The sequence below is a fragment of the Antechinus flavipes genome, chromosome 2, assembly GCF_016432865.1.
Source record: "Antechinus flavipes isolate AdamAnt ecotype Samford, QLD, Australia chromosome 2, AdamAnt_v2, whole genome shotgun sequence".
Lineage (NCBI taxonomy): Eukaryota > Metazoa > Chordata > Mammalia > Dasyuromorphia > Dasyuridae > Antechinus > Antechinus flavipes.
Genome location: NC_067399.1, coordinates 425,136,692 through 425,149,869, shown reverse-complemented (window position 1 = coordinate 425,149,869; position 13,178 = coordinate 425,136,692). Strand labels below are relative to the sequence as shown.

At 40.7% G+C, this 13,178-nt stretch overlaps 1 protein-coding gene across 1 annotated transcript in view; it reads left to right on the top strand.

The window, feature by feature from the left end:
• The window catches only part of STK10 (serine/threonine kinase 10), a 138,500-nt gene that overhangs the window by 108,709 nt on the left and 16,613 nt on the right, over positions 1-13,178 (top strand). The window contains exons 10-12 of the mRNA XM_051978902.1: positions 3,000-3,130; positions 6,774-6,897; positions 8,087-8,266. Of these exons, the coding sequence (XP_051834862.1) occupies positions 3,000-3,130; positions 6,774-6,897; positions 8,087-8,266 (435 nt within the window). The remainder of the gene's footprint in view (positions 1-2,999; positions 3,131-6,773; positions 6,898-8,086; positions 8,267-13,178) is intronic.

Sequence of the window (13,178 nt, the reverse complement as noted above, 5' to 3'; positions counted from 1 at the left end):
ATCTGACCTTTCTTATCCTAGAGAACTCTAGGCCTAGAGATCATGTGACTTCCTGCAACTTGGGCCGAAGTTCTGACCCAGTCCCATCTCATAGACTTTTTGAGAAAACTTCACCTGGTCCCATTCACAGGTAATCATCCCTCATTACCTAAAAATCTTAAATTTAAGAAAAACAGAAAGAAATATTATTTCACATGGCATGTAGCAAATTCATATTCTCTGGCCAAAGTCCCATGTGTTGCAAAAAACTTTTCCCAGTCCTCTTTAATGTGAGTTCCTTTCCTCTGAGACTACCCCCAAACTATCCTATGTATATCTTTTTGGACATAGTGGTTTGCATGCTGTATCCACCAATAGCTGAACTCCTTGAAAGCATGAACTGATTTTTTGCCTTTTTTTTTGTATCCTTAGCACAATACATGGCATATAACAGATGCTTCATAAGTGCTAGTTGGCTGTAGGTATAAAAACTTTTTGAAAAATTTAAAATCATAGATGATATCTATAATCAACAAGCTATATATGTATATATATGTATATACACCCAACTCTATACTGTGGGAATACAGAAGTAGTATAAGACACTTTTGGACCCTGTCTTCAAAAAGCTTATAATTCATGTGCATAAATAAGATTAAAACAGTGAAACCATCATCAAAGAGTGTTCCAGTGCATCTGTGCTCTCACTAATGTGGGTATTCCTTCCAATGATTTAGATCACAATCCTCCCAAATCTGTTCCTCATGTTTTTCTCATCCAAAAATGCTTCTTTGGGCCCACTTCAGAGAAATCAATTCACACACTCTGCTGGGGATAGAGATGGGGACAGGGTTTTCTATCTTGATTTTGTGGGTATATTACTGGAACATATGGTTCTCCATTATGATGAGGTCCTAAGTAATTAGGTAGGGTTGGCAGAGAAAGACTGAAGTATTGCTAAGATTACTTCCTGAGGCAAGCAGGGAAAGGCATTAATGGAGATCAGTTTAACTTTATAGTCCCATCCCTGTGGAGATCATGGGTAGCCCCACCTTGCTGTGTCTAGTCAGAAATTCAAGTTATGTCAAACCCCCAACATCAAATTTCCCCTATAAGTCTGTCCATGGCTTACACCATTTTTCCTGAACCACTTTTGGGTTAACCTGCCATGGCATTCTGTCTGTTGGTGTCTTTCTCTTCACCCATTCCTCATGCCTCATGGTGTCTTTCCTCTCATCCCTCCATCATGCCTCCTGGTGTCTTTCTCCTTCTTATGGCTCTTTTAGGATGCTAAATCCCTCCATGCATTTAGCCTGCCAATCAATATGTACCTCATGGCATATTTCTTTAATGGATTCTTCTAAATTCTTTCCAGGGAAACCCTATCGCTCTCCCAGATCTATTTCATATTTACCGTTCATGGTGTCTGTTGTATCTCTTCATTTTGTCTATAACCTTTTCTCCTAAATAAACCTACTTTTTGCCAAAGAAGATGGCCATTGTGAATTCTTCACCTGACTGAGCCCTGACAATTACTCTCCTATCACCATCATTTGAGCTGCATCTCAAACCCATCAATTGTATATCCCTTGCTTTTGGTGATAACCTACTAAATAACAAAGACATATATGACTAAGTTTGGAACTCTGCCCTAGACTTGGACCCTAATGAGAGTTTAGAATAGTCAAGGAAGAATACATGGACATGATGACCTGATTTTAAGAAAAGAAAGGATCTTTTTTTTTTTTTTGAAACTTCACAGAAGGGATATCTTTTATTAAACTGTATGTCCTAATTTTTGGTTTGAAAAATGTGGTCAGCATGCTTATGAACAATGTAGGACTTGAGCTGGATTCGAAAGGATGGGTAGCATGGAAAAATCAATGTGTACTATTTGCTACTTTTTTTTTTTAATTGAGAGGTGAGATAACTCAATTGAGAGAGATGAGTAGCTTGAAGAAATAAGAGATATGGAATAGCTACTGTGAAGAGTAAATCAGGAAGTCAAATTGTTGAGTCATTTCAGTTTGGCCTGACTTTCTGTGACTCTATTTGGGATTTCCTTGGCAAAGATACAAATGTGGTTTGCCAATTTTTTTTTCTGTAGCTCATTTTATAGATGAAGAAACTGAGGCATAGTGACTTGCCCAGGGGGTTTGCAGGTCGTTAGAGGCTGATCTGATTAGAGATCACTGGAAAATGAAATTGGAAAGGTAGGATAGGGCCAGATCATGATGGGTCCAGAAAGCTGTGAAGAAATGTTTAAACATGATGTAGTGGGCAATAAAGCATCATTATGGTCTCTTGAGTAATGGAGTGATGTGATGGAAGTTTGTGCCATTAGCTTACCATTGGTTTTCTGAGTAGATTAGAATAGAGACTATACTCAAGAAGGTTGTTGCTTTAAGTCAGACATTGACATGGCATAAATGGAAAGAGCTTTGAATTTGGATCTCACATAACAGCTGAGAGACTTTGGACAAATTACTTTATTTCTCTGAGCCTCAGTTTCCTCTTCTGTAAAGTGACAAAGTTGAACTAGATATGTTTCCAGGATAACATCTGTGATTTTGTTCACATTCTGGGGCATCCTGGAATAGAGGACAGAGGGGACAACAGGATGTTGGCAATAAGATTGAAAAGAAAAAGAACAGCACAATCGGACCTTCACAGAAAGAATCAAGTGAGTGTGGTGACAAATAGAAGTGCTAAGAAAGGAAATGGATAGAAAATAAAATTCTAAGCTGAGTTGTTGAGGCAAACTAGGAACATTTGTGGAGCACAGACCATCCCTTATCTTTTGAAGTTGACATTAAGAAAGAGAACTGTGACCTTAAAAATGATTTCTCTGTGCCCATGTCAGAGATGTAATACTGAGTTGGCTGAAGCATGAGTCAGTTCATCTTAAGTCAATAAGCATATTTTTTGTATCTAAAATGTATGAGACTTTATGTTAGGGATTTAGGATATAGTTCTTTTATTGGCTGAATTTGTAAGTTTTGCCTCTTATCTCTGGCCAGGAATCCAGGTTGCACAACAAAACCCTGAAGCGCACCCGGAAGTTTGTTGTGGATGGTGTGGAGGTGAGCATCACCACGTCCAAGATCATCAGTGAGGATGAGAAGAAAGATGAAGAGATGAGATTTCTCAGGCAAGCAGACCATAGTTCTTAAACTGAAGAAGCAGCCATGGAGTATATTTGGATTATTTTTTAGAGAGAAAGAATTGGATGATGTTGGGGAAATTTGGGTTGCCTTCTCAAATGAAGTCACCCCACAGATTTTGCTTCTCAGATCAGACTAAGAAGCAACACTCGGTAACTGGGTTTAAAACTGGTCTTGGACATTTTCTGACTATGTGATCCTAGATAATTCCTTTAACTTCTTTGATTATTTATAAAATCAGGATAACTAATAGTACCTACCTCACAGGGTTTCTATGAAGATAAAATATATAAAAAGGGGAAAGGAAACAAATATTTATTAGTGTTCCTCATGTGCTAGACATTATGCTAAGTGCTTTATATATCTCATTTGATCTTCACAATAGCCTGAGAGATAAGTGTTATTATCTTCATTTTGCATTTGATAAAACTGAGGCAGGCAGAAGTTAAGTGACTTGTCCAGTCAGGATCACACAGCTAGTAATATTTGAGATAACCTCTGAAGTCAGATCTTGACTCCAGGACTCTATCTACGATACCACCCAGCTGAACACTATATAAATATGAGCTATTTTTATTATCAGCCGTAATAATAACCATGGAGAGAATGGATTTGAGTGACACTATAGAGATAGAATGATAAACCTTGGTAATGGATCGAATATGGGGATAAGGAATCAAATAGGATTCTGGGGTTTGAAGTTTAGGTGACTAGAAGAATGAAGGACACATTAGCAGAAAAAGGGAAATTAGGAGAAGATAGTTTGGGATGGAAAGAGGATAAGTCAGCTTTATTGAGTTTGAAAAGCCAGTGGAGCAGTGACCTGAAGATTTTGTCGGCTCTAGGAAAAGTGGACCTGCTGCTGGGAGAGGAAAAAGAGGAGGCAGAACTGACATTTAAATAATGTTGGAGGTTTACAAAGTACTTTACAAATGGTGTCTCCTTTGATTCTTCCCCATATCCTGTAAGGTAGGGACTATTACCATTTCCATTTTATAGACAAAGAATTTGAAGCTCAGAGAGGGTAAATGGTTTTCTTATAGTTACACAGAAGGTAAATTTCAGAGGTAGAATCCAAATGCAGGCCTCTTCTAAGTCCATATCCTTCAGTTTTTTTCACTGAGAGGGGTTAAGGTTGGTTTTGGAGAGAGATTTAGAAGTTTTCTAACTGGTGGTGATTGTAGAAGTTCAGGGAGTAAAAGCAGTTATACAAAGATAGCAAAGAGAGCCTAGTCAAGAGCCTTAGGGCTGGAGGGTGGTTGGTGGGGAAAAAGAAAGAAGATATATACTACAGTTTAAATAAATACAAAACACATTTCAAAGACAAATTGAATTGTATATGTTAGAATTCTCCATCGGCTATAGGGACTTGGGAGTTAACTCTGGGATAGACATCTACTTTCCTATGAAGACCTCCTGGCATCCCACCTACTAGGCAAAGCCTACATTGAATTAAACTATTTTCTGTTCAGCTGCTCCCTTGGGATGGGCTCAGGCTCTGTAGGGGAAAGGTAACACCTCAGTAGTAGTTTTAAAAAGCTCAATTTATCCTATATCCCTGTCAATGTTACCTCCACCCAGTAGTAGCTCAGGTTTCATAAACTGGAATTCCAGCTCTGTGATGCCTTATTTAGTGAGGCTGCCCTTTGGCCTTGGAACTGGGCTGAACTCCTCTGTATGAACAGAGAAGTTGTGTTCTGCTCAGGTAATATGGATGAGATTTCACTGAGGTGAAGAGGAGGGCACTTTTTAATAAGGAGCCCTTTTTCTTTTTCTTTCTTTTTTTTTCCTTACTTGTGGTCTGTGAGGTTGAATTTCCCTTAAATTATGAAGAGATTCAGATTAGGTAGGCTCCCTCAGGCAGAGCTGAGACACACACACACACACACACACACACAGAGGGGACGGGGGGAAGAGGGAGGGGGAGAAACAGAGAGAAGGCTCCTATGACATTTGGGTGCCTATAATTGAAATGCTTGCGGTCAATGCTTTTCTTGAAATGTGGCTAAACCCTTATTAGCTTCCCCCATTAAAAGACCTTTCCAATGCCTGGACCCTGGATAGTATGATATTGCTGTTGTTTTAACAAAGATATAGAAATACTTCTGGATTTCTCATCTCTGCCCTTTCAGATTCATTGCCTTTCATCCTCTTCTTCCAAAAACATCATGCCCATCCCTCTGTAGGAACTTAGGTTAGTAAAAATGTTGTTGGCATCTTGCCTTTCCTACTTTGGGGCCCTCACACCTTTCCAATCCTATACAGAGGAGGAGATTGACAGCTAGACTCAGCTGGCAAACTTGGTGAATCCAGAAATTCTAGAACCTGTCTTTGAAAGTTACATTGAGATTTGAAATGGGTTAAGTATGGAGTCTCTTCTCAGTCATAGGTTGGAAGATAGTTCTGAGGTTAGTTAACATCACAAATTACAGAGCCATGGGATGTGGAAAAAGCAGGTTGGAATTTTTTCATAGAGCCTATGGATTGAGACCAACTGAGGGACTCTGAAAAGGGTAGATTCTGATTAGGTCTCTGAGAGAGAGCTTATCAGGATTTATTTATAAAATACTTCCCTTGAGGGAATTAACCTGCATCTAATTCAGTCAGCTTTATTCAATTAAAAAGAAATGTCCTTTATAAAGCAGACTTCTTTAACGGAATTTTCAGAATTGTAAGATGGTGAAGCTGAAAATGAGCTTGGAGATATCATTTACTTGCATGTCCTATCTTAATTCTAAAAGTAAGGAGACAAAATCAGTAATATTACTTGCCCAGGGTTTAGTGGTTGAGATGACATCAGATTTTTCCACCTTGGGTCCCTTGTTTTTCCTACCACTCAAGGCTTTCTTAAAAAACAAAAACAAAAACAAACAAACAAATCACATTTACATATTTGTCATGTTGTGCAAGAAAAATCAGACAAAAGTGGAAAAAATCATGAGAAACAAACAAATAAAAAAATGAAAATACTAAGCTTTGATCCATATTCACTCTCCATAGTTCTCTCTCTGGATGCAGATGGCATTTTTCATCCAAGTTCATTAGAATTGTTTTGGATTCCCTCATTGTTTAAAAGAGCCAAGTCCATCACAATTGATCATCATATAATCTTATTACTGTGTATAATGTTCTCTTGGTTCTGCTTACTTTACTTAGCATCAGTCCATGCAAGTCTTTACAGGCTTTTCTGAAATTAGCCTGCTAATCATTTCTTATGAAACAATAATTCTATTACATTCATATATCATAACTTATTTAGCCATTCCCCAACTGATGGGCATCCACTCAATTTCCATTTCTCAAGAGTATCTTTCAATGGCTATGTAATTCAGTTTTTTCATCTGAACATGTTTAATTCACGATTTCACTGTGTATGAAAAGTGATTCACCTACAATGCCTGCCCAAGGTAGGGCCATCTGGATGATCTTTGCTTGCCATGCTTAGCACAGTGCTTAGCATATTAAGTCCTTAATTAATACCTCCTTTCTCCTGCCTTTTCTTCCCTCCATCCTTCCTTCCTTTTTTCCTTACTCCCTCCCTTGTTCCCTTCTCTCCTTCCTGTCTTCCTTTCCTTTTTATTTTTCTTTCCTTTCTTTCCCTTCTTCTTTCTTCCTGTTTCAACCCTTCAGGCGTCAAGAGCTTCGAGAGCTGCGTCTGCTCCAGAAGGAGGAGCACCGGAACCAAACCCAGCTGACCAGCAAACATGAATTGCAGCTGGACCAGATGCAGAGACGCTTTGAGCAAGAAATAAATGTGAGTGGAGTTAGCATTCATTAACTTTATCTTTCTTAGAAATAGCCTAGTTGAACAAGCTAATAGATTAGTCCAGGGCATGAAAGCAGCATTTCCTGGACCTGGAGAATATTAAGCTTTGGTTTGAAAAGAAGAGGTCACATTAGACCAAATAGGACCATCTGTAGTGATACTAGAGCTGTGAGACATGGACAGTGTCTTCAAATGTATTTTTATAGCAGTATTTCTCTAGCATGCATGCCACAGTCTTCTGTGTCCCATTCTCTAGTAATTCCTTCTCTTCCTTCTTCTCTCTCTCTTTCTCCTTTTCCTCTTTCCCCCCTTCCCCTCTTCTTTTTCCTCCCTCCTTCCTTTCCCTCCTTTCTTTTCTTCTTTCCCTTTTCCCTCTCTTCTCCTCTTCATTTTCCTCTCTTCTTCCCCCTTTTTCCTCTCCTCCCCTTCTCTTTTCTTCTCTTCCCCCTCTTTCCCTCTCTTTTTCTCTCTCTTACCTCTCCCTCTCCATGTACATTTATGTATACACTATATTTAATGAATGATTAAGTGAAAGAAAAGCATTAATACTCAGAAATAATGACTTTCCTTAGGGATATTTGCATTTGAATAGGAAACTCTTGACAAAAGTTTTCTAGATTGAAAAGATCTTGGGATCCCATGATTTAAAACTAGAAGTCACTATAGAAGTCATTTTAGATTAACCCCATAATTTTACAAATGAAAAAGAAACCCAGAGAAATTAAGCTTAAAGTCAACACAGGTTGTAAGAGATAAAAGTGGAATTTGAACCCCCAAAATAGAACTGACTCTTAGTTCCTATCTTGGGCTCCAGTATGAGGATTGATGATTATTGCAGGGAAACCCCTTCTTTCTGAGTTTAAATTTTGTTATGAGGGAATAAAGGAAACCTTGGCCTACCATGCTGGAAACATTGTTGACTCCTCTTTTAGTCTTTTTTCCTTTCCTGCTGAAAATATGGAAGCCAATGTCAGTCATCCTCTTTTCTCTTGTGGGGCTGTCGAGGATCCCGAAGGGAGGTCAGGGCTGTGCCAGGACACGGCCTGGGAGAGCTGGGGCCTCAGCTTCTTGTCCCATCCTGGAGCAAGAACCCAGCTCTAAGTGGGCATGGCTTATAAATGTCTTGCCTCTGCCTGTTATAAGTGCTCAGAAGAGTTGCCCTTGTCTCTCTGCTTAGGCCAAGAAGAAATTCTTTGACACAGAGCTGGAGAATCTGGAGCGGCAGCAGAAGCAGCAGGTGGAGAAGATGGAGCAGGACCACGCGCTGCGCCGGCGGGAGGAGGCGAAGAGGATCCGGGCCGAACAGGAGCGTGACTACACCAAGTTCCAGGAGCAGCTCAAGATGAAGAAGAAGGAGGTAGAGTCGAGACAGATTCCTGGTTTGGGGTGGTTTGGGGAATGGCTTCTGAAGGGTGAGAGGTTCTTGAGTCTTGAGCTGCGCGGATAAGCTGGGGAATCTTGTTGCTGGTCCAGAGGGGATAGACGTGATGGATAGAGCACCAAAGTCGGGCAGTGTGACCCTGGCCAAATCACTTCCCTTCTGTCTACCTCAGTTTCCTCAGTTGTAAAAATGGGGATAACAACAGTGCCCATTTCTCAAAAAGCAGAGTGGCTAACACATAGTACCATTCTATCAATGCTTATGCCTTTCCTCTCTCCTTTCCTTGTCTTTGATTCAGAGCCACATTGGTCTCACCCCAGTTTTACTGCTGGGATGAATAGAGTTGACTCAGGATTATAGAGACCGTGTGAAGAGCCTGGCATTTGGAGTCAAGAGGAGTTATCTTCAAATTCCGCCTTTGTGACTTTATATTACTTCTCTGGGCCTCAGTTTACTCTTTTGTAAAGTGAGGGAGTTGGACTAGATCAGGGCTTCTTAAACTCTTCCCACTCGTGACCCTCTTTCACTGGAAACCCTGGGTATATAAAATATGTATATAAACTAGATATTTATTGATAATAAATTGCAGTTTTGTGACCCTCACTTTCAATTATGAGCCTGCCCCCATATGGGGGCATGAACCACAGTTAAAGAAGCTGGGGATTAAGATTCCTTTCATCTTAGAACATGATTCATGGATCCTGAGTTAGATGATTTTATGTGAATCTTAATAACTTCCAATTTCAGAAGCCCCTATTGTATAGAATGGATAAGTAACAAGGACTGATCCAAGATGACAAGTGATCCCTCCCATTAAAGCAAGTTTTTCTCAAGTTTTTTTTCCTTACTGTGACTCTCTTGAGGATCCTTCTGATTCTTCCTCAAAACCTCAACTTCTGCAAAAGCAGGGGTTGGAAACAGACTGGTGTGGTTCCTAGCATGGACGCTCCTTCAACAGGGTAGAAAGACAGCAAGGACATATTTAACTTATGTCGTATTGCTGGCTATCTTGAGAGAGGGGAGGGGAGAGAGAGGGAGGAAAAATTTGGAAATACAAGGTTTTGCAAAGAGGAATATTGAAAACTCTCTTTGCATGTATTTGGAAAAATAAAAAGCTATTAAAAAACACACACACACAAAAGAAAGAAAGACAGCAAGAATAATAAAATAGGTAGTTTCTTAATGGCAACCCTTTTCAGATTTCAAGTAGGAATTCTTAACCAGAGATAGACAGACTCCCTTGGATACACTTCATAGGATCCAGTAATTTGAATGAGAAATACAAATTACAGTTTTAGAAGGGTTAGTAGAGTTAACTCTGATGGCTCCTTATCACCTCTAGGATCAAATATAACTCCTCACTTTGGCCTTGAAAGCCCTTTGCCACTTGGCTTGCTCCTCCAGCTTCTTAAACTATGCTTGCTTTCACGGACTCTGGGATCTGGCCACACTGGCCTTCTGTGTTCCTCACACACTTTACTCCATTTCTGGATTCTTGTCCCCTTTTGCTAGTGGTTCTTTAGGCTTGGAATGCTCTCTCTTCTTATCTCCACCTTATGGTTCCTCCAGTTTCCCTTTCATGTCTCAGCTAAAATCCCACCTTTTCCCAACCCCACTTCTTGCCTGTGTCTTCCATCAGAGATTACCTCCAGTGTTCCCTGTATGTATCATGTGTAGTTAGTTGTTTGTATTTTGTCTCCACCAAATGAGGATAAGCACCTTAAAAGCACTTGGCACAATGCCTGGCATAGTAGTGCTTATAAATGTTTGCTGACTTAACTTGGGGACAGATAGCCACCAGCTATTATAGTTCTCTCTGTTTGCATGTCCTTCCTCATCTTATAGAAAAAGAGATAGAGGGGGCAATGAATAGAGCACTAGCCCTGAGTTCAAAAATGGTCTCAGACACTTAACACTTCCTAGCTGTGTGATCCCTGGGCAAGTTACAATCCCAATTGTCTAGCACCCTCCCCCAGTAAAATAAAAATAAAAAAAAGAAAAAGAGATAGTGGTCCAGAGTGGGGCAAAGGGTCTTCCTGATATCACTCTGAGAGTAAATGGCAGAATCAGGATTCTATCTGAGGCCCTTTGACTCCTGCTCCTTTGTTTTTATTTTCCCCATTGCCACCATCCTGCCTCTAATACTCAGTGAAGTTCATATCAGTGTGAAAAAGTGGACTGACATTTCTATTCTCAGTTTTAGAATTTATTTACTTATTGGCAGCTAATTTTTTTAGAGTTTGCTGATCAAAGTGATGTTAGATTTTGGTTAGTGATCAGTTGGGCTTGCCTTTGCTTTTTGCTATCAAGGCCAGTTGTTGTTGGTGCTTAAATACCCTTTCTGATGTTCTAACTGCCTCTCTCCTGTGAAAAATGACGTAATTGTAATTAATTTGAAAGTGGACATACACAGCCATGATATTTATAAAATGGGAATGAGGAAGAAGAAAATTATCTCCAAATAGAAGAGGAAGTCTGTAACTTCCAGAGCTCTCCCCTGGGAAAGAAAGATTAGGCCCTGGGGCTGCTGAGCCATTGTCAGTGAGCTCTCCAGCTGGCTGGAGAGGAGGTTCAGAGGAGCCTTTTCCTTTTGGTCTTTCTCATATATCCAGTAATCTCAGTGTCCTGCTATTGTCAGTTCCTCAGCCCACATCCTACTACTATCTGCCAACCCTGTGCTCCCCGCTTTTGGTCTCTGGAGCCTGGCAATATGGTATCTTGGGACAAGGAAGAAGTTAGGGTAGTTCACCTGTATAGACATTGATTTGTTGTACTTGGTGTGGGCCTTAAATTTACATGCATAGGTAGGATAGGGCATGTACTTTGGAGTTTACTTGTATAAATGATGTGGTTCATTGTATTTGGTACCCAGTTTAGGGCCTTAAATTTAAATGCACAAGTATAATGGGGCAATTACTTTGGAATTAACTTTTGTAGATGTTGTAGTTCATCGTACTTGGTGCTAAGTATAGGGCCTTACATTTAGATACACAGGTAGAAAAGGGCATGGACTTCGGAGTTGTATGGGGGAGACCATGATCCATTGTATTTGGCCTTGGATTTAGATAACAGGTCAGTTACATTGAAGTTTACTTGTGTACGGACACTAATGTCCTCTGTATTTAGTATTGGATTCAGAGCCTCAGTTTTAAACATGCAGTAGAACAGGTACATATTGTAGAGCTGGAAGGTCTGAATTCCATCCAACCACTTAGATGACCATAACCAAGTCCTTTGACTTACCCAGCCTTCACATTTCCTCCACGCTCTCTTCCAACTCTTGTTTTCTAGTTCATGAATCACTGTCCTGCCTTCAGCCTGGCAAGGAACAAATTAAGGTCATATTCAGAAGAATTCATAGGATCCAAGCTTTAGAGCTGGAATCATAAAGTCTACCAAGTTCAACTTGTAAAAAGAGGGAACTGAGGTTCAGATTGACACATCCATAGTTATGCAGATTACTAATGGCACAATTGGGATTTGAACTTAGGACCACTGGTTCTAAAATCAGTGCTTTTCCCTACTGCCATATATATTCCTTGGGTTTCAGTGTCCTTGTATGTAAAGTGTGTGTGTGTGTGTGTGTGTGTGTGTGTGTAGGGGGCAGAGGATACTGGGCATCTTCAAAGTCTTTCATCTCTAAATCCAAGAAGAAATGGGAAACCATTCAGGTTTGCTGAGCAGAAGGACACAGATCTGTGTTTTAGGAATCACTTGAGCAGTAATATGGCAGATGCACTTGAGTGATCATTCCCAGAAGAGTCACCAGTTACCGAGAAGGCTTGCAGAATTGGGTGCCAAAGACCATCAACATGAAGAGAGCTGCATCTACTTCCCGTCTTCCATCGGAGACATTTGGAATAATATCCAGAATCCAGTAACCACTCTATTCACATCTATACTCTGTGGAAGGTCATCTGTCCCTGGCTGCTGCTGTTTCATTTTTTCCTAGTCTTATTGATCTCTAGAATCATGTAGTATCAAACAATATCACTTGTCACCCACATGGAAACCCTTGCTGTCACTCTTCCCATGCCCACTAAAATTCCTTTCCTGGTTCCATTATTTCTGGTTCATTGGTTTCAATCCAACTCCCACAAAGTCTGAGCTAGGTATGTTTAGGAATGCATGGCTACGGGTTGCTGTGCCTGGTAGCAAAGTTATGGGGAAAAGCAAGACAAGGAGAATCCTTTGGAAACACTGAGAACCAGCTAGTGGATAAAATCTGACCACTCCTGCATGTCAGCCTCAGCCGGTTATCTTACAGACTTAGAGTATGGGTGGTTTCAGGGTGGATTAGGTTAAATGACTTGGTGCCCATTCATCACTTCGCCTAGAAAAAGAATGTGAATGCATGTCTGCCTGCTGATGGGGCAGTCATATTACTTTTGTTTCTAACAGGGATATCATGTCAGAGCTGGCAGATGCTAGGCTCCATCTGGTTCCTGCTACTACTCCCTAACAATGCTCTCTGTCTTATTTCCCCTATTACTCGTGTAACAAACCTGGGGGAACTGAATTGGGAGATGGAGGGGGCAGGGAAGGGTGTCAGGTTGTCAGCAGTGTTGGGCAAGGGTAGACAGAACCTGAGAGGGGAGAGGTGTCCCTATGGGCAGCACCCCAGAAGGGGAGTTGGTGAGGTGTGACCTCTTAGGTTGTTGGGAATTGGTTTCCAGTATGAGCAATGAATGTTGAGACAGCTTGGGGATTTTGAAATTTGAAGATATTTTTCACATGTGTGTCTAATAGCTCCACCTGTAGCCAGAGGGCTTTAAGGCAGCCTGGTTTGGCAGGAGCTCCTGAAGGAATGGCAGCTGAGCCCTGCGGAGTGTTGATATACTGCCAAGTGTAGTGGAGTTGCAGGTGGTGGAGACAGCTCCCAGAGAGC